Raw genomic sequence first — 22,933 nt, forward strand, 5'->3', positions numbered from 1 at the left:
GAAGTTACACTACTCATTTTACTAAACTGCTCCTATAGCAATGCATACATATAATTGTATTGTACATAGGGCAGGAAATCCATAGAGGTCATGAAGGCCATGGCCGCCATGCCCTCTTAGAATTAAAATAAAATCATCCTTAACCTTCAAGATTTAATTAATAATTAATAAATTAATAATTTCTGTGGACATAAAATCATTGTTTTGTTTGATGGCCGTGACATTTAGCCTTTGTGCTCTCAAAAAATAGACAACACCAAAGGCCAACTAGACTTGTTCCTAAAATGTGGAAACATTTGCACATCAATACTGTACTTGTACTTCAGTGTGTAGTGACATTCAGTTATGTGCTCCGATAAACATCTGTATACTGAATACTGTATCTTTGACATAAGACCTTACAAAACATTTTTGTTGCAGGATTTAATGCTCTGCCACAGAAAGATGACATCAACAATCTTAATTGTACCTTTAAAGCTCTGATTGATTGGTTGGAGCAACACCGGTCAATGAGTGCACCACCAGGCCTGTGTATGTAGGCAGCAATTTACAGGTTTGGAACCAGGCTAAAAATGAAGTGCCTCATTGATCCAAAACATTTCTCTCTGGCGTACCTTGTTTCTTTATATCAGAGGTTTTCAAATCCGAGGCTGGCTCCAAGCAGTTTCAGGGGAGGCTCAGCGCATGGAAGTCAAAAATATTAATTATAAAAAGGAGCTCGCATTGAATACCCTAAATGTGTGTTATTTGTTTAAAGAAATATTTCAGACATATAGTTTTGAGGAATTTTACAGTTTTTCCCACTTTCCCAGAGTCGGAAACTAATAAATGTGTTAGGCCAGACAGTTGTTATGTATTTGGTGTAGTCTGAAAGTTATGTTGAAGCAATTAGGGCTGGATATTAAGAACCGGTTCCAAGTTGTAATCAGTACAATATTTTCAATAACCATGGATTCGATAAGATACATCCATTTCGATTTTGCTTATCGGTTCCTTACATTTTGCATATTTCAGTTCATAAATTTTACAGTCCTTAAAAGTTCCAATTATCTGCCATGACCTGCTACACCGACCTAACGTCGTTTGTTATGCAGTATGTCAACAAAGAGAGCACTTTGTTGACATTCCTGGACCATGGCGGACCACAGCCAATGCTCAAAAGTTTGGCTTGGCTTCACTGAAAAAGATAACAACACAGCAAAATGCAACACTTGCAGTAAGGATATTTCATGCAAGGGAGGAGGCATCTCCAATATGACGGAGCATTTACCTCAACAGGTCTCTAAAGGAATGTACCCTGTTCCATGTGTTGCTGTCTCACGCTCAGGTAAAAAACACAGGTGAGCTGACATTCACCTTTTATATTGAAGTTATCAAATGATGTGTGCAAATGATTCCAAGAGAGTCCCCAGAGACACCCCTCTAGTAGAGAAACTCCTTTCACTTTAGCCATGAAGGGGAAGATGAGCAAGGAGAAAGTGGGTGAACATCACAGAGCGGTGATAAGATTTGTGGTGAAGTGGTTGGATTCAGAAATGGGATTCGATAAGAACCAGAGTCGATTAGTGGAATCAGAATCACAATCAATAAAAATGTAAACCCTAACAGCAATATTAGGCTATATATTAGTGAAACTAAGCAAATACACTCTGCGGGTGCCTTTTTTCCAAGCTTTGTGTGAGGGGAGGCCCACAGTCTCAGACTTTAAAAACCCCTGCTCTGGATCTCTTTCTCTTCACAGCTTAATGTGTCTGAAACCTAAATTCTGAGGGAAGATACATGATTAAGATTTAGGTCTAACTGCTCTCTGATTTGAAGAAAAAGAAGAGTGCTTGATTATAAGAGGCCCTTAAGAGGTTCTTCAAGTATCAAGCAATCCAAACAGAACATACCTCAAGTGTGTATGATGTCTGATCTCCAAATGGATTCATTTCTGCCGTTCTTTCAGTTATCGTCGTTCACTGACTGTGTGCCTAATGTATCTGGCAAACAATGCTTATGTTTGCCAGCAGTGAGGCAGATACACTATCTGCTTCACATTAACCTCCCTCTGTGTTCCCGATGTCTGTTGACCCAGACGTAGGCCTATTATAAACCTACAGGTGGGCACTGGAGAGTATGTTATCGAGAGACTAGCTTGCCCTGCAAAGACATACACCAAAGAGCATCAGTATCTTATCGCACAGTAAGAATAATATTGTCACACACGGTGTAATGTATGTATAATTTGAACACAAATGCACACACACATAACTTAACTACTGTAGAGTGTGGATATATAGGTAATACTTAACTACACTCTCCAGAGTCTCTACCCAGATCTTCAGCACATATGATGATTAATATTCATCTTATAGTTCCTTCATTGCTGGGAGATGCCCCCTCTGTGTCCACTGGGACCTACACACCCTGACACTAACATTATATCCATATACACACAGCCAGCTTGATGCGATGCATACCCGAATATGTGCTGTGCTAAGGTTAAGGTGTCTAGCTCAAGGGCGATGCAGTGTAGCGGTGGCAGGTATGGTCCCGCTGGGAATCCAGGAGCCTCGTCATGTATTCAGACCCACAGCTGGTAAATACACGTTTAATGCTACAAAGTCAGCAGGGGTGTGCGACACGCACAGAATACACCATTATTTCAGGTGGTTTACTTTGAAGCAGCAATGGTGTGAGGTCCTGGTAGGATGATTTTCAGTGTCAGCACATGAAGACAGTACTCTATCTTAGCTAACTTTAAACTCCAGTGAGGAGTAAAGAGTTGGCATCCAATTTTGCTGTAATAATGCATTACATTTATATAGCGCTTTATCATTGAAACTCAAAGCGCTTCACAGTGAAGTGGGGGGGACTGTGTAGTACCTACCTATGCTGAAGGCTGTGATGGTGCATAGATAAGATGCTTGCCTTTGGTGTGGGAGACCTGGGTTTGATTCCCACTGTGACCCATTCACCATTGCTGAGCAAGCTTTTTACTTGGCCCTTGGTGCTTTTAATTACCATTTTCCTGAAATAATTTTGTAAAACAATAAAAAAAAAACATACACAGGATGATTCTACTGAAAGTAGATAATTAATTCACTTGAATTCTTGCCCTTATTTCACATGAAAGTGAGTGAGAGACATCTGCCCTTAATGGTAAATGTCTGGTTGTTAACCCTGTTTTCATTGATTTCCATTTTTGTCAAGCTGAAAACACAACACTGACATATTATCACATTATAAAGTTGTTATGGCAAATGTGTTAGCAAACAACTGGCTTTTTACATATCCAGTAGACAGGGCAACATCAGTGTTCATTTGGAGTTGTGTTTCTGGCCGCATGGCAAATGTAAATCCAATTCTCACTCTCCCTTTAGCTCTGTATCCACTAACTCCTGAGATAAATAGCTGCTAAATGTTCCACTGTGTTCACCAGATAGTCTCTGTCTGTCTGCTGTTGGGTGCTGGGCAGGTAGTGTGCAGTCTGACACTAACATTGCCGCCTGCTGCTGCAATGACAGTAATGAGAGCAGTGAGAGTGAACCAAACAATATATAAAAAGCCAACTACTACTGCAGCAGCAGGGCAAGAATACGCTTAATTCAACCAAACAGCTGAAACTTGGTCAAAATATCACTGCTATTTTATAATCTTCACATGTGGCATCACCTTGTAGTTTACATTATAGCTTGCTTAGCTCAGTTTTAGAAAGACCTAAATAGCAAGAAAACAGCTACATCAAAACCATCTATCAACACCATTTGCAATCTTTTTCAGTACAGTTTGTGTTGTCAGTTGCACTAAAGATACATTTCGCAAAATACCCAACGTTAGATGTTACTTACCAATCTAACGTCAAACTGCATCTCTTTACTTGCCAAGATCTGTTGCGAGTGGTGGAAAACCATGCTAATATTTACTCTTGTTTTGGTCTTTTCTTTGCCATCTTTGTGTTGTCTCTCAAGGCACAAGTGGTATTACAACACAGGACAGGCCGGGGCTAGCAGGTTAGCAAGCTGATTTCAGTAGATATCTCTGCAACACAATATATAGACATCTTTGACATGACGTCAGAACTGTTGACGACTGGCCATTTTTGTCGACTCAACACAAAATGCTGAGTCAACACTCATACGCGGCAAAATATTTAAGAGACCATAGAGAATGTCTCTTGTGGCACTGCAGCTACAAAACATCATGTCTATTGAGTAAGGGAAATAATGCTCCCTTTTGCCTGGAGATACTCACTTTGTTGCAGTTATATGCTGTTGCTATCATTATCTGTATTGCACTCTCGTCCCTCACAAATTGAACATGTTTGCTCCTGTTCTCTTGGGGTTGTTCATTGTGGGAAATCTATGGATAAGCCAAAGCAGCAGTACTATAGATAAGGCGGTTTGGTGAGAGTGGCAACGCCAAAATGTACTTTCCACAAAATAACCCACTGAAAGTATTGAACTTCACAGACAGTAAGTTTATCCAAATATTTGAGATTTCAAATCCAATGAGTTTTATCTACTTGAAATGATACCTTTGTCTCAAGAAAAAAACAGAATTTTCTACCTGCAACCTTCACATATTCATGAATATTTAACTTACAGAGCAACTCAAGACTGCTTGATGACACTGCAGATTCAGATCCTATCCTTCCTTGCTTTGTGAGGTGTGTGTTGCTTGTAAATCATGTTGCTTGTAAATCATGTTTAAGCAGCAGAAGTGAGAGTAATACCTCAACTGAGAGGTATCATCAAAATCTAAATTTAACTTATGTAAATATACACACGTTTCTGCATTATTCCTACTTAAATATAAGAAATGTCTCATAATTGTGTGTTGTATTGGCACTAAGAATGGATCAGAATGTGTGAAGATGTGCCTGCATTATCTGCTTTTCCTATTCCCAGAAAATAAAAACAACTTCTCATGCAATCTCAAAGAAGGCGATCCCTCTCACAGCACCCACGCAAAAAACACAATCAGAAATGTGCCTGAACACATGCACATATTGTATGCACACACAGGAGCACTTCCACAGTGAAAATCACACTCACAAACACTCGAAGAAGTACTACTAGCTTGCATTCACCGGCGGAACTAATTGTTTGTATAATTGACTTCTTATTTAATTACCAGACGAGCAAATTAGTTTAAACTTGAAATCCCAGATCCACTCAAGGGGAATTAACGTGTTTCCAAAAGTTTTCAGTAGAGAGGAAAATTTAATTTTCTTTTCATGGTTTGCTTATTTCTGTGAGAGTAAGGCTTTGGACTTCCACCAAGGTGTATCTTCTACACACAGTTTTACCAAAGACAAGTGTGAGGGCTTCATCACTTCTTTAATGCGTCTCTTACTTTAGACTAAGAAGAGATCATATATATTTTCAACACTGCATCTTTGGCAACTGCATCCAAATGCTGAAAGCTGCTTCTTGAAGTTGTCACTGTGTGAACGAGGATAATGATGCCATCAGTGGTGCCTTTGTGGACAGAATGGATGCATGAGTCATATTAAATGGAAATTGAGGAAAACACAAAGACAATGTCTTGGGTTTTCTTCTTGAGCAGTTTGCGTATAATAAGTCATTTTATTGTTTTATAAAATTGGCACAGTGCTTGCAACTGTAAAGGTTTGCAATCACATTAAATAAAATAATGTTTAAACCACCAAATTAATTTTAGTTGCAGTATTCTTTTTTCCCCTTCTTCTCAAAATCCAGATAAGTCTGTTCTCTGACTGAATGTTAGTACCTACCTGTATAGTGATTTAAAAAAAAAAAAAGAAGCTTCATTACATATCATTTACTAACTACATTTGTTTGTGGGGTTACAGGTTACTTAAAAATCATCTAACTCCATATAGCACATCCCGTCTGTAGTATTTCCCAATTGTGTGGCAGCTGGTCCTGAATGCTGTAAGAGTTAAGGGTAAAGTTAGCAGCTTCTGCAACCACAGTCTGATCTGCTGGCTTCTGACCAGCTTCACCAGAGCAGTTGGGGTTAAGGGCCTTGCTCAGGGGCACCTCAATGGTGGTAATGAGGGAGGGACAAGTGCTGCCTTTTCACTTTCCCCACCCAGATTTATCCTGCTGGTCTGGGGATTGAGCCCACTGTTCTGCCCTTTATTGAATTTGATGAAGTGTGTTTGTATATATATTAGTGCTGGGCAACAATTAAAATTTTTAATCGCGATTAATCTCATGATTTTCATGCGATTAATGGCGATTAATCGCATTGTTATGCGCAAAATTGAATAATGAATTCTAAAGTAGTGTACAATTTAAATGTACTGCTATGTACACAAAGGTGCAGTAACAGGTGGTTTGCAAACACTTTAAACAAAACGTCTCTTTCTGTGTGTTTCTCTGCAGATGTAGTGAGTGTTGCGTCTTCTTCTACTCTCGTGAATAACTTCCACACACCTAAGACATTTTGTTTACACACAGTTTTAGCCTGTGTGTGGCCGTGACATGAGGTTACTGTCTGTGCACACAAGTGAAACACGGTGCAGCGCAGCTTGTTTGTAATGTTCAATGTGACCGGCAGAAATTTGGATATTTGACACTGCTCGGCCCCGGTCACCAGTCAGAGCCGAGTAAGCAAAAATAAACAGCCTATTTCAGCCCCCAGCTAATCAATCTGCGCATCTCCAGTCCCAGTTCTAGTCCAATAAGCTGTTAAACAAGCTACCAAATAAGCTAGGTAATATTTTCATAACAGAGTGGGCTCAGAAAAATAATCGGTTATCATAATTTTTATCATGATTAATTTACTAATGACTCAGCATCATCTGTATTAAAGACAAAAGAATCAGTTCATCCAATGTTTAAAGTGCATAAAACAGCCCTGCCAGCCTGCTTAACATTACTGGAGCTCCACAACTACTGAAGGATTCAACTGGTTTTCTGCCACCGGACTCCTGTGAGAGGGAAATCAGGCAGTGGAGCAATCCACTGTGAGGCATGGCAGGGGGACGCACAATGTTACTAAACTTAAAAATCACTTTAATTGCCCTGTTTGCGTTTGCTATTAGATGGTCTTTAAGGGGGGGACACCCCTCAGATAGGGGGGGACATGTTCCCCCTGTCCTCCCTGCCCCCAATGATGATTGGATGATTTCCGCCTATGACTGTATGTGTATTCAGAGCCAGTGAGCAACGGGCTTTCAAAATAATAATAATTTTTTAAAAACTGCGTTAACGTGCGATAAAATAATTGTCTGCGTTAATTAATTAATGCGTTAACACGATAATAACGTGTTAACGTGCCCAGCCCTAATATATATTAGCAATAATAGAGCAGTGCTTTAGCATTATGCCTTCTATGTGGATTATAAACACGTTGGAATCTGCCTTTTTACTTTACTTTCTCTCTTAAAATAGTATCATGTATGTAGTTACAGTTACAGTCACAGAGAGCATTTTCAGTCAACTCATGGAGCTAGCTAGCTTCAGCTGATAAAATCATCCAGCGACAGACAGTTGTCATTTCAGCCAACAAAATCAATCTGCCTAGTCTACCTCTTCCTGAAATCAAGGACCCATTGTTTAAAAAATGACAAAGACTTTCAAGTGGTTAATCCACTCATCACTGTAAACTGCATGTGTGCCGTGCAAGAATGGAAAGCTCGACAGGTTTAGCAACAGTAACTAAGGGGAAGGCAGGGCTTTAACAGCCAATGTTAGATCTACATGAGTGTCCGTCCATCCATCCATCGTGAATCGCTTATCCTGCGTACAGGGTCACAGGGTCTACATGAGTGTACATTATTTAAAACATGTTAAAATAAAACAGAATTTTTTTGGCCTAACATATCATGTAATACCTCCTGAAAGCAGCTCTGTTTTTCTGCCTCTAACTTTGTCATGAATGATTTCAGAGTTTGGAAAGAAGGCAACATGCAGTGCTGCCATCTCACCACAGAACTGCTTACAGTTGGCAGAAGAGCAGAAACCTGATAGAGAGAAATAAGATCCCCTCACAAAGGGAAATAAGAGTTGTCAGTGTTTGTGAGCCATGGCGCCATGTGAGGTCATCATTATACGCCAACAGTTTTCAGGGTTGCTGTTGAAAGTGAGACAGAGAGACAGAAAAGAGAAAGCGCTGAATGGAATACATTGCGATTCCTTCCTTATTGTGAGCCCCACTTCCCGGTTCCCACCATCTACATCACTGCTGTCGAGTCATCACATTTCTGCGGAAAATGAGATTCGCTGTGCCACAAAGAGTGATGATCTCCTTTAACCTCAGCTACTGAAGCGCTCACTTCCAAAATAGCAACCAAGCCTTTTTGTCCCTGCTCTTTGAAGGCCTCTCATATCTTATGTGTAAGTGCTGTTGACTTTGAACATGCCCTGTTCCAGTCTTGATAGGCCACCATATCGGAGCATGAGCGACTTGAGGGGGATCGTTTCCTTCAAGTATGCTCAAAGTACACTCAACAAGCATATCCCAAGGGCAAATTGGATTGCACTGTGGTTATAGACTTGCTTTCTTCACTTGAGCCGTATATCATTGGCTTAGGAGCTTGTCCTAGAATCAAGAGTGTGTAGTAACGCTAATTTCACTCATGTCTGGTGGTTTTTGTTACACTGTGTGAAGAATTCATAAGTAACTAAACATCTAAATGTGATAAAATGGTTGGAGTACGCAGACCAAACATACAATGTGATATTTAAAAATCAGCGGTCAAATGTATGAATGCTGAGTTTGCACAAAAACGCATGCATTACTCATTACTCGCATATAAACAGTTATTTATAACGGAAGTATGTACACACCTCAGGCATAAAGTGTTTTTACAGTGAGCTGAGTGTGGTATAACTTAGTGGAGAGGAAAAGATGGAATCTAATAACAAAACATTACTTTTTTAGGTTATCATCTTATGTACCGATTGGGCTACATTTTACACAGCAATCACACATTACATTTGTTTTCTCAACATGTTTAATTTTATTTTTTACTTTGAAACACAAAATCTCTTGTGCTGTGTACTATTCTGACAATTGATGATGATGATGACTGAGATGTGGTTTACAGGTACATGTGATAAATTCATAATACAGGGGCTAAAATGGCCACAGCCACACATAATGACAGCTGCTCTGGTGTTGTTTGAGGACAATAGACAAACTTGTGCTTCTAGGAGTCTAAAGACTGGAAGGGCAGAGAGAGTTATTGATAAACGAACAGATGATTATCACCATGCTCATGTTCACAGCTAACTGTATGAGCGAGTCAAGAAAAGTGATCTCGGCATACCTGTATTCATTCTGATTTAAAAATCATCTCCTACACACCATTGAGTCTTAGTAAACGTATTGAATAGAAGTGACCTTCATCATGCATTTCATTTATATTAACAGTATATATGAAAATACCTGATGATGGTTACTTGTCTAAGATATAGTTGACTGTGGGAGTTGAAATCAGGCTCATGTGCTCAGTTTCATATTTTTATTTATAACCTTGCATACAAAAAGGTTTATAGATATAAGTGGGTGCATATTTCTGTCTTTGTGCATTTAGTTTTAGTTGTGAACGTACACAGAGCTTTATGCATCTGGAGAACTGGTTTATTCTAATAAACAGATTCCTTTTTTTTTGTTATTTGCCGTCTGTGCAAACTTAAACTCCCAAATCCTTATGGGTCCAAGAACATATCAGCAAAATTGCAACAGAATACTACGGAATAAGTATTGTGTTACTGGACTTGAGTCAAAGGGAACCAGAGGCTCATGTAACCAATTTAGAAGCACAAATATGATTATGAAAGAAATATAATCAGTGGCCAGGTTTGTGCAGGTAAACATACCCTCTTGTTAATTTGTGTTTTATTTTTTATAGAGCGAAGGCAAGTTTCTTAGGGAGTGGGAGATTAAGAGGAAGGAATACGAAGAGGGAGATAATATCATTGCTAAAATATAGGGAGGGAAAAGAGAGGAATAGAGGAAGAGACTCAGACGGGGGGGGGGACTATTCTTTGGGAACACAATGCTGGATGGCGTGCTCCAGCTAAATAAATTATCACGGGGGCTATTTTTAAGCTGAAGTGTAAATGCAGTAATCCTTGGAGCAGGAGCTGCAAAGAGCCAACACACAGCAGCCACATCAGGGAATACAGCTCTGCCTTTATCTTCCCCTCCCGCCCGCCCTAGTCTCTCTCCCCTCTCTCTCTCTTTCTCTTTTACACACACATACATATTCTCCACCCCGTCCCAGCACCTCTATCTTTTCTCACTTTATGCATTTCCCATTCCCCTCTTCGTTTTTCTCTCTTTCTTGTCTCCCCTGCCTTTCATATGGTAAAAGCCTCCTTTCTGTGTCAGAGTATTTTGCTTATCACTGAGCCCTCTATGGGGACTCCTCTGAGTTCTATTGTAATAAACAATAACAGACCTTTGAACAAGACAGGGAGGGGAAACATGTAAGTGGCACGCAAAGAAGCAGCAGTCAGAGGACATTAGGCTACATTGGGTCATTCTGCAATTTGCAAACAAATCTTTCTTAGCAGATGTAAAATGCTGGGACCTGGATTTTTAATACTCTGGTCCCCGTGGGAGCATGTTGCCCAGGGAAGGTAGTTCCTTGGCAATAATGTGCTGTTTTGGTATGAGAGAGGAGACCCTCCTCTGCTGCCGTTTAATAGAACATAATGGGATGTCGTTAATCACCAGTGCAGGCTGAGGTTTCACAAGGTTAATGACGGCGTAGCCAAGCTCTCAACTGTGTTGCATTCTTCAGGTATTCATCAATGTCAGCAGGAACCGGAGAGTTCATAGTTCAGTCACTCACCATGTCCACTTGTCTTTAGCTCTTCTTCTCTTTCTCATCACTCTACCTCTGTTTTGCTCCACCCCTCTCCCTTTCTCACTCTTTTCCTCAATGGGTGTCTAATGTGTAATTCACTCGAGAAAACAAAAATAAACCAGATCTTCAGAGTGTTCGAAGCTATCAGTTAATCTTTTGATTATATTTATGTTTAATCAGTTGTCCGTTTGGTCTATAAAATATCAGAAAGTTGTGAAACATGTCTGTCATTACACAAAGCCCAAGACTTCAAATGCCCGACCAACAGTTTAAAACACAAAGATACATTTCTGTATCCTTATATTAACTTTCTAGAATTTTTATTTATTCTTTATTAATTAGAACATTGGGCTCTTATGAGGGTGCCACGTCGGATTCGCTCCTAACTTCAGATAACTGTGTAAATGACCCACGTAAACATGACGAATGCCTTCTGTGCGTAATTGAACATGCGTTCACAAGAATTGTAAATTATTATAATTAACGGCCAAATAATGGCACATAAGACTACGCCTCCTGTGCCATATGTTAGGAAGTGTCCATTCATAAAATGACATTGAGCATCAGCATTAGGGAATTAAGGGAATAGGGCTGATTATGTGTTTGTCCCAAATCTTTTTTAGTACGAGTAGTTCTGGCATGAGGCCCCTTGAGTTTTCAATGAATTAGCTGCAAATCCTCACATTGGAGAAGCTGCAACAAAAGAATGGTTAAAGTTTTTATTAAAAGTGATTTAATCAATTAATGCCTTGTCATATGTGTGTGATGTAGTAAATTAACTGGACAACATACTCAGTTGAGTGACAGAAAGAAAAAAAAAAGTTGTCTCTGAAGTTTCTCAGTCATCCAGGTCATAGTTATCCAAGGTGGGTTAAAAATCAAGGGCAACTGGACTTGATTAAAGTTACTTGAAGACATTCTGCCTTTCATCAAAGAGGCTTATTCAGTTCTTGGTTCTTCCAGATTTGTAAAAAAGATATTTCTGGACACTTTTCCAGAGCTTCCAGCCCCATCACATAGCCATTAACGGCGAATGCAGTTTGCTCAGATGTTATGGAAGTGCTTCAGTTTTAGTCAGGTGATTTAAGTGAGGAGTTGAACATTGAACTGAACAAACTCCATCTGCATGATGTGGATGAAAGGAGTATTTTGTGAAACTACAATAATATTTCCAAGGTCAATAATGAATGATGGAAACATGTGTTTTTGGATACCTGACAAATTAATCCCACGAAGGTTGAGGTCAAGGGAAGACAAATTAACATAAAATCTTTGGGAAATGCATCTATTCGCTTTCTTGCTGAGCATTAGATAAGACGATTGATACCACTCTCATATCTGTGCAGTAAATATGAAGCTACTGTGAGCAACATGTTATCTTAGCTTAGCACAATGATTAGAAAATTGAGGAAAGCTCAGTCCAAAGATCCACCTACCAGCACCTCTAAAACTCACTGTTAACATGTTATATGTCGTTTGTTTAATCCCTACAAAAACCTGACTTCAGACCATTTTATGGCTATTTTCCTGGACTATGATTGACTCTCTGCAAGAAAGCAAATAAGCATATTTACCTAAACATTGTCATTTTCACATCTCAGTAGGTATTTCTACCACAGGCTGTTCAGTGTTGCTCTGTTCAATCAACAGAAACCATTTAAGAGCTAGAATTAAACATGCAGCATCACAGCTATTTCTTCCCTTCATTTATCGTGATGAAATACTCTGACTGCCACCATCTTTTAAAAAAAACCTGTAGCCACCGAAGTTGTTGCTAAAGCCTTGGGCTAATGGCACCCGTAATGTTATCATATTAAAAGTAGAGTATTGTGCTTTCCTGTTTAACACCATGAATCATCTAAAGGCATGTCTACAGAAATTTCCACACATACGACCGTGCTCTCGCCCACGATAACGCATGAAATGTCAGCATCCATGCACTGAAATGAGGGGCTTGTTTTTACTGTTCCACTTTTTGCTCCTTTGCATTGCCATCTTTAAGCCCTGAAGGCCATGACAGCTCTGTGTCAGGAGAGATATCCTGCATGATAGAGCAGCACAGTAAAGAAATGGTACTGAGCTTATTTGACAGTCCTCTTGCTGAGCAACTAAAGGAGGCTGAAGCATGGAGGTAAGGTGTGTGTGTGTGTGTGTGTGTGTGTGTGTGTGTGTGTGTGTTAGAATACCAAAAATACAAGCATACCATTCCCCTGTCTCTTGCTCTGCATAAAATAGACTTATTTACTTAACCTCACTGGGTTACACTGATGAGGAGTGCTGCTTTAAAGAGATAGATGTAGAGAGAAGGGGAAACTTCCTGTCAGTTGTTTATGTTGTTGAAATCGGGGCAGGAAAAGAAGCAGGCATGCTTGCTCAGAGTCGCAGAATAAGATGACCTATTTTGAACACACTCTGGGAGACAAGGCTCTCTAAACCTTATCTGAGCACCACAGAGGCTCAAAACACTACATAAATAAATATATATTGGCTTGTATGAATCCGTGTGTGCTTATATGTATCAGTGCCTTCCTAAGTTGTGGCAGCTGTGATTTGGCTGCTACAACAACCGTACCTTCTGCTGGATGCCTTTGAGTCACAAGGACAGTAGACTTATCATAAATCAATATATAAATGAATTACAAGCATTCTCCTACTAGTGCAAAGAGTTTGCCTCATGGCCTTCTCCGTCATGGTCCACACCACAGTCATGTTTACGTTACTTTTGTAAGAGTGTGAGTCATACAGAAAATAAATTATTGAGAGCATTTGATGGTTGGCCAGACTTTTTTACACTCAGCAACCATCGTGATCATTAACCAATGATTAACCTTGCAGGTTATTGGTCATGTTATAAGTTTTGGGTTGTATTTATGCAGTGATTTCCTTTTTATGTTGAGGCTCATGCTAAATACTACTTGTCCTTGGCTGTCTGTGCATCTTTACATCCAGTCCAGCATCCCTATGTTCATTATGGATGATTACCTACACCCAATCCCAAAATTTAGTGCTGGAAATAGTGGACGTTTGTGTGCTGATACAGACCATGTCTCAAGAATATATAGATATTAAATATCTGAAATGAAATAAACCATTATATATATATTTTCCACTTGTGAAATCATTTACCTCTTCAGGCCCTTGAAACTCTTTAAAATAAAACAATCTGCAAAGGAAAAATCAATCTTTCTTTGAACTGCTCACAACTCATGTCCACGCTAAGGCCATAACCTGTGATAAACGGTCACATGCTTCATTTTAAAGGGTCACAAGCCAAAAAGTTTTGGAACCACTGCTCTAAGAAAGGTGTGTATAATCATATTTTAGTCCATTTCCCAATACTTTCCAACCTCAGTACCTTGTCTGTAGTACTTACTCAAGCCATTTTTCTATCATGAAGATGTACATTATTAGGTAAAAAAGTGTGTAGTGGCAGCCAACCTGCTAGAGATACCCCACCAGGTGTACCCTGGATCCAGCCTGTAAAATGGATTCTTAAAAGCTGGAAGGACAGAATCAGTGCAAATGCGTCTTCGTCCACATTTTTACTTCGAGGCATGGCGCACAGCGGAGAGGTGGCAGATGCGGATGCACGCTGAGGTGTGCTCAGATTAAACAAGCAAGAGAGGTCTGATTACGAATGCATGGGTGAGAGCCATGGGAAGAGAGAGAAAGAGATATGAAGACAGGAGTGTGAAGAAGGAAGAGAGAGAGATTTTGATGATCCACACATTTCACTACCTGTCTCTGAAAAGCTGCTCATCTGTTAATGCTAGCAAATCTCGTTCATCATACGTACCGGTGGCACAGAAGACTGAGCTACTGTAGGTCACAGGAGCATTATTTGTGCGTGTGGGTGTGTGTGTGCATGTGGGAATGAGACTGAATCGGTGTGTGAATTACACTGCGGAACAGTACATTAATAAGAGATCAACTCTCCCTTTTGTTTGATACGTAAACGTGATGAGTGGGCCTTGTAATTGGTTAGTTTAATAACTGGAGACAAACTGAGTGTTCTCTCGGCCTCTCATTCACACACGTGCAATTACACACCACAGAAACATGCCGAAATTGTAATTCTCCGTCTGACGCTGGAGCGCACACACTTCACATTTCAGGGTGGCATTCACACGCTGGTCTGTTTAATTTAGGTTTGGCAGATTATAGTAATTATGTTAAAGAAAAGATTTTCCAGAGTAATTTGCCCTTTTCTGTCCTTGAAGACTGAAACAGCGCTGGCTGAAGGATGATCATACTCATTTTTGTTTTACACTGCTACTTGACTATTCAACCAGACTGGAAAATATGTTCGCATAAAGGTTGTGCAAGTGTCAAAGGTGTTATTGTTTTGCATGGTTTTATGGCAACAATAATCTCTTTGATCACCTGAAAATGTTTTCCTATCGGTGTAACCACAGCCATAATAACAAACTATCCTTAATATTAAGATGCAGAGCATGTGTATTGTGTGTGTTTGTTTGTGTGTGTGGCAGCCAAGAGAAGCGTAGTGATGCAGACATAAATTGGAAATCCAGAGTGTGTCATTGAACTGCACCTCTGGGCCCGCTCTCCATTCAGCACTACCTCAGAATAATATGTGCGTGTGTGTATGTAGTGTGTGTGTGTGTGTGTGTGGGTGAGAGCCAATTTAAAACTACCCATGAAATTAAGATACAGAACAGAGTTGTTGAATGTAGGTGTTTCTGCGTGTGACAATGCAAACTATCCTTAAGATGAAGATGTAGACCAGGAGATGTTTCCGCATGTGTGCATGTGTATACGTGCGTGTGTGTGTGTGTGTGTGTGTGTGTGTGTGTGTGTGTGTGTGAGTGAGGAAACAGATCTGTAGTCTGAGTCTGAGTATTGTCACCATTCTCTTAAGAAGGAGAGGGGAGGGGGATTTGAAGAATCTTTCGAACATGCTGACAGCTTGTCAAGGCCCTCCTACGACTGTAATGAATTTCAGCCTTTTGTGGTGTGTGGTCCCGCTGCACTGATAATCCCTGGCACTAATACAGTTAACAAGGAGTGTGTGTGTGTGTGTGTGTGCGTGCATGCGTGTGTGTGTGTGTGTGTGTGTACACATATGTGTGCGGGCGTGCATGTGTGGGCTGACATGTTTACATGCCTTTGAGTAGAAATAGCTTGATGCATTGCAGTGTTTGCCAATAATGATGATGAATATTAGGTGGTTGAATTTGCATGGATGTGTGTGTGTGTGTGTGTGTGTGTGTGTGTGTGTGTGTGTGTGTAATAATAGCCAAGCCAAGGTGGAATATGAGTAAGCATGTTTATTAGGCACTGTACTTGTATTACCATTTTATGCTACTCTATACTTCTTCTCCAATATCTTTCAGAGGGAATATGTGACTTCACTCCACTACATTCATTTGACAGCTATAACTACTAGATTGCACATTAAAAAAAACAAGACCATCCTCCCAAGAAGCACGACAGTATCAGTCGTTCCAGTGACCCAAAACAACATGTTTACATCCAAGTGACGAAGACCTCTAGCGACTGTATTAATTATGACTGAGACAAAAGAGGGAGGGAGGTTGGGGCATTATAGAGAGGCAATATCTGTGTAGGGAGGAGGTCAGGTTGGATACATGGGTCAACAAAACATTGGACATGGAGAGAGCACTGTTCATTTCCAACCAATTTTTTTAAGCATGACCATGACCACTAAGTTCCCCTAACCTTAGCAAAATAGTCATTTTGACCGAAAAACAGATTGTGGAAGGTTAAGTTGCCCTTTTGATAGTGACGTCACATCAGAAAATGTGTTGTTATAGAGGGTATGGACAATCACTGTATTTTGTTGTTTCATTTGGAGGAACAAAAACACATGATTGAAGCTTATAAAATAAAAGCATATCATATAATACAAAAAGCACTGTCTAGTAGTGATGGGAATTATGGCTCTTTGAAAGGTGCCACATCTTATTATTTCTATATTACCTTTGTTCTTTTTTCTTGTAGGGGGCTTGGGTCACTAGCTTTATCTGCCAAATAATCACTAGGATAATGATAGAGGAATAAATGGATCAGATTCAAAATTAGACATCCCAGTATACTTTCATTTTACATGTGTGTACTAGGTTAAGCAGCACTAAAATACACGAGGTGAAGCCATATCTCTCTTCTTAGTGAATTTATTACTTTGAATTTACCCTCTGTATTAAATATGTTACGTAAATAAAGTTGCCTTACCTTGAATACAATTCATGCACCACTTACTATTAAAAAACATTTTAACTCCGCTCAGCTGATGCAACACCAGTGTACACCAGCATAGTAAACAAGTGGACCCACACTGATAATGCTGCAGACAGTTTGTGAGTACAGTGGTAACGTTACTGGTACACTGTTCTAGTAAAGGAGAGTGGGTTTAGGGCAGGCAGTGAAATTTGGCCACAACAATAAAACGTAACATCCACAGTGTCTAGTCGGGGACATTTCAAATAAGTTGTTAGCAGTTACACCACTTTAAACCTCTCGTATGGTTTCATATTTAATAACCACTTGAGGCAGAAAGAGGTAAAACTCCAATATTTCACAAAAAACAAAGTAGTTGGTAGTAGTAGTTGGCAGGTTGGGAAGCCACTACATTACAGTATGTAAAGTAGCTAGAACAGTAAAATGCTACTCACACTATAATATAACCGTATTATCAGTCTAATAATGTAATATGTAGTAATATATCTGTTATAGGGGCCATTTTTTGGAACGAGTGGAAGAGTAAGTACTTTTACTTTTGATACTACTTCTGTTATTTTGCTTAAGTAGGATTTTAATTGCAGGACTTTTTCTTGTGATGGAGTATTTTTACATTGTCATATTGGTATTTAAGTAAAGGGTCTGAATACTTCTTCCACCAGTTGAAAAGTAAATCGGCAGCCTTCTCCTCACTACACTTTGAGCCCCAAGTTTCAAAATGTTTAAATCAATTCTCAGTACTGTGTTGGCCCACTGTCCTCAGTTGAAAAGAATAAAGTAGAAAATCACAAATCTGTTTCCTTGCACCAAGCTTTGCATCCACACGCACACACAGACAAACACACACACACACACAAGCTGTTGTCAGAGTCAGGGCTGGCATGTATCTTTGTGCCTTGTCATCACATGCTCCGACTGAGCTCTAAATGTCACTCTCCACTTCATCTGCCTGACTCATCCTCCTTGTCTTTACTCTGCATTTGAAATGCTTCTGTGTGTGTGTGTGTGTGTGTGTGTGTGTGACACTGACATGTTGTGGTGTGTATACGTTTGATGGACACACTGCTGCCTTTGTATGGCGCCTGCAAGCACAATGATGCTCACTGCATTGATTTTCTCGTGCCATTTTATAATTACATCTCCTCTCTTTTTATTCATCCACCCCCTCTCTCTCCCTCTTTCTCTCTTTTATCCTGTCTCTCTTATCTCCCCCCTCTCTCTTCTATTTTTCTAATTCCATCCCCTTGATCCATTTTTATGCCTCGCTGTGCCCATGCTTGTTATCTCGACCCTTTCTCTTTTTTTCCCTGTTTGATCTCAACTTCTTAATTTCCTCTCTCATCTACGTCACTCTGCTCGGTTTCGCTTTGCACCCCACTACCCGCTCTTCCTGTGATGGTCGTCATTGTTTCTCTTTTTGCCCTCTTATTTTTCTTCCGTGCTCTTTCTGATTTTTGTCAACCTCTTTCTCTTTCCATCGGGAGCGCTTTCACACCCACCAACCCTCTTTTTCTCTCATTTACTTTTTTTAAAATCTTTTTTTGTCTTCTGTTTTTGTTTACTGCAGCCTCTCTGGAGTGCACTCCATCTTCACCATAGCCTGACGGAGAAGGACTACCCAGTCACGAAAAGGCGCAGACGCCCACCGCCTTGCCAACATCCACCCAACATGATCCTCAGACTTCTTCGTGGAACAATGACAGCTCTCTGCCTCACGCCTTTGCTCTCCGCCCTGGTCTTCTCCAAAGACGAATCTGGAAAGAACTCGGGCCTTCTTCCCAGCAACTCCTGAGAAGCTCCCACGAGTTCTGACTTGCTGTTTCCTCACAGTCCAAACAATTCATCACAGCTTCCTGGAATCTGACCAATACTTTCCATTACAGACGTCCCATCTCCAGACATTTATGACCTTTGCAGCCAAGCCTCCACCAGATCTCTCACGCTATATAACTCCTACACTCCTCTCAGACATCGCTTCACTCCCTCTCCCTCAAGAACCACATCAACAGCCAAGCCCTCCTAACGATCATCTACCCAGAATTCAGCAGTTGACTTGGCTGGGTTTACCTAAAAGCATTTAAACACAACGATAATCTCCACACCGTTGCATGTGTATTTTCTCCCATGAGTACTCTTGTGGTGCACTGCTGAGCCTGTCTCTGCCCTACTAAGGACTTTCAGTAGTGGCAGCAACATAATGACTGTCTACAGGACCACTACTACACACCTCTCCTACCTTTATCCCTCCTCCTTTTCCCCTAACAGACTACAACCGCAAAGTGTTGAGATATTTTACACCACCATGTGTGTGTTTTGTGCTCTTTCTCTCTCTCATTCTGTGCATAGATCCTGTAAACGATGTTTGACAACGCCTGGCGAAGCATCAGTATCTCTCCTCACTTTTTGCCCTCTCCATATTGTGGATCATTCTCTTAGGGTAGATAGTAAGCCTGAGAGAACTTCACTGTGAAAACAACCAACAGTTAGTAAGGGAATAAACACTGAACCTGGCATCACATTAGGTACGGTTAAGTTGGCTCCCTGAAATGAACAACATCTTTGTAAAAAAGCAATCTGAAGGAGATGAAGCAGAACCTGAGAAAAAAAGGGATGAACTACGAGAAGGAAATTCCCTCGGTGTCCCTAAAAGCACCATGCTAGTAGGTAAACGGAAACAAAGGGAAAGGGAGTGGCTGAAAGGAGCAAGAAAAGTAAAAAGGGCTTCGTGAACTGAGAGATATTTGACTTGAAATTCTTTACTGCTTTAATGAGGAGAGAAAAAGAAGAAAAGACATCACAGATAACAAAAGAAGAGCCTTTTCATTTCCTCCCCTCTGTATCACCGACTCTTTATTGCTTTGTCTGCTTTCCATCTCACTGCTTGAAACTATTTTTAGATGAGATATATTGAAAATAGTGTAGAAAGGAGACGTGCTGTGCACAGAAGCTCATCATGAAAATGTTGTCTGTCAGTCTATTAGGAAGATACACTGTTCTATTTATCTCTGATGAGAAACTCAAATCTCTGTCGATGTGAATAATGGCCACTCACTGTTGATATTGTAGGTATTTTAACTGCACTTAAAAGGACATGTGTCTGTCATGAAACGTAACTACTGTTACTCGGACCATCGTCATCTTCTTCACTATGTCTATGAGTGTAAATACATTATAAAATCTTGTAGCCAGTATAATGACCTCTTAATATCAGCAGCTAATTTCAGTGTACTGGAGTGATATTTATCAAAAGCTCATATTCACGCCAGTGAAGCATGACCCGTTGTCATGGTAACAAAATATTTCCTTCCCTGCATGGGAGCTGTCAATCAGAGGAGCATAAAATAGGTGCTGCGGTAGGAGTTGGAAGAAAAAACGGGGTCAGAGTTGGACCCTTAGAGCCATTGCGTTTAAATGGGATTCCATTTGTACACTGGTCCCTCTGTCTACATCCATTCACTGTTTGGATAGCAGCTGTAACCTAATGCAGCAAAGACCCGTGAGCAGATTGAATAGTATTGATCAGTTCTTCTGGACATACAGTCGGTCCTGCAGGATTACAAAAGCCTCAAGGGGTGTGTGTGTGTGTGTGTGTGTGTGTGTGCTGACAGTCACATAGGAATAGAGTTGTTCGGGCTAAAACACAAGTGGCTATTTCATGGTCGGCTGGAGATGCCTTGTCCATGTCTGTCAAGGCCACCAGGAGGAAGGGGAGGGCTGAAGCTTCTGTTAAGTTTGAAACTCCTCGAGTTTGAGATCTGGATTCATTTATGCAAACGACACTTCCTGTCTCTATAATATCACTATTTTCAAGGATATAACAAATTGATATTGATGAAGATATTTTAAAAATAATTTTAACCCTTATAGTATTAAAGGAGCAGTTTGTCATTTTGACTTATTTGCTGAGATGAGAGGATTAATTCTACTCTTATAGATGTAGCCTATGCTATTAAGCAATTAGCTTAGCTTAGCAGTTACAGTTTTTTTGTATGACCTTGGCATTGTCAGGCTCTTATGTAGAAATAAAAATATGTTTCTTTGCTCTCTTGCGAAGAGTGAGATGATAAGTTCAATATAACTCTTATTTGCCCGGTAAATATAAAGCTTACCTTAGCCTAGCATACAGACTGGATCAAAAAAGTTTAACGGTAACAAAATCCGCCTACTAGCACCTATGAAGCTGTTTAATCTGTACAAGAACCAACATGCGAAAATGACAAACAAATTAGATCTAACATGTTTATTTGTAAGTTTTAGAGTTGCTAGAAACTAGATTTTGTTACCTTTAGACATAGTCAAGAAAGCTATTTCCCTGTTTCCAGTGTTTATGCTAGGCTAAGCTAACCGGCTGCTGACTTTAGCTTAAAATTTTTCTGACAGACATGAGTCATATCAATACTCTCATCTAACTCTTGCGATGGGCAAATATAAGCATATTTCCCAAAATGTCAAACTATTTCTTAAAGTTAAATTCCAGGTTTTGCTCAGATATGGTCAGAAGCATTCACATTTGCACATAAGAGCCTGACAAAACCAAGGTCCACGCATTTCCAAAATCTAGAGGGGAAAGAACACAAGGCTGACTTCTTGTGATCTTACAGTATATGAAGCACTTGCATGTAATTTCATCATATTTTTGATTGTGGCCCTGTAAAGAAAGTACTGTGTCTGTGTTCTAACTCAGTTGTAATTCTGCTCTTCAGCGTGGCTGTAAAGGACTATTGAAAGCTTTTGTAACAAAATGGATTCCTTTACTCTCAAAGCATCTTTTGAAATTATTATTTTTCAAAATTCATGCAGTCTAACTTTGGGTCAAGACCTACATTTGCTTGCAGGCTCTCCACTACATAACAAATGTAGCAGTGTGTTTTAGTGATCCATATCCCAGGCTACAGCACCGTAATAACCCTGGGTCTAGGCAGTAAAATATTGATTCCCAGAGTATGCTCGCTTTCTACTTGCAGCGAGGGAATAGATTTTCCTCTAGAGGCACGAGGGAAACTTTCCACTGTATTTCTGGTTGTGATATCCAGGTATAACCAGCTTGAGATCTGGCTACTGTGCCAAGATGTCCGAGAACTTGCCTGAACTGGCTCAGCCCATAGTCTCCCAGTACCTGTAAGAGGTTTGGCACGCACTCATAGATGCTGATACACAGTGCACTGTTACACAAGAGAACGCTAGACTAAACCTCACACAACGTTATTGCACAAGAACTTTCACATATGCTGGCATGCACGTAAGCGACACACAGACCCAGACTTTGTATTTAAAATACACATACACAAGCGCACGCACACACACACACACACACACACTTTTCTAAACAAATTAGCAGTTAACACAGTCACAGGCGCTTGCAGGTTTCACATTAGTTATACATAAACAAGTGTAGAAGCAAACATGTAAGCGACACCTCAAACACAATCTAAACACAGGACCACAAATGTAAAGGGTTTTTTTTCTGCCATGTTGACAGCATGTTTCTATTCTGTTCTGAGTGTTTTGTAATCAACAGGCATGCGGACCAAGTCTCCCAATCTATCTCCATACAGTATAAGGTGCCTAATGATGGATATTAATATGATATTGATATCATGATGAGTATATACAATAAACCGATTAATCTTCATGTATAATGTGTTCTCTGTTTATTCTGCATGTGATTGGCTTGACTTTTTCTAAATGTGGACTGTGAGTGTGTGGGTGTATACATCTACTCACACACAGCAGATGTAGACTGATGTAGACTGAGTTCCCAACAAAAACCCATTACCTGGAGAGGTGTGACATTGCAGTTTGGGCATACACACAACATGTGGATCCACAGTAACATAACAAATGCATAGTGAGCACAGACAAGTTGTAATACTGCTGTTCATTTTCTACTTTCCCACAGGCAGCAGTGTTAGCAAAAGC

At 40.1% G+C, this 22,933-nt stretch overlaps 1 protein-coding gene across 1 annotated transcript in view; it reads left to right on the plus strand.

The window, feature by feature from the left end:
• The window catches only part of samd12 (sterile alpha motif domain containing 12), a 125,296-nt gene extending 102,646 nt beyond the window's left edge, over positions 1 to 22,650 (plus strand). Inside the window, exon 5 of the mRNA XM_038725410.1 lies at positions 18,582 to 22,650. Coding sequence (XP_038581338.1) covers positions 18,582 to 18,613 — 32 coding nt within the window. The 3' untranslated portion in view covers positions 18,614 to 22,650. The remainder of the gene's footprint in view (positions 1 to 18,581) is intronic.
• Positions 22,651 to 22,933: the final 283 nt, after the last annotated feature.

Source organism: Micropterus salmoides, unplaced genomic scaffold (assembly GCF_014851395.1).
Source record: "Micropterus salmoides isolate LMB-PRFRI ecotype aquatic unplaced genomic scaffold, ASM1485139v1 Ms_hic_scaffold_17, whole genome shotgun sequence".
Taxonomy (NCBI): Eukaryota; Metazoa; Chordata; class Actinopteri; order Centrarchiformes; family Centrarchidae; genus Micropterus; species Micropterus salmoides.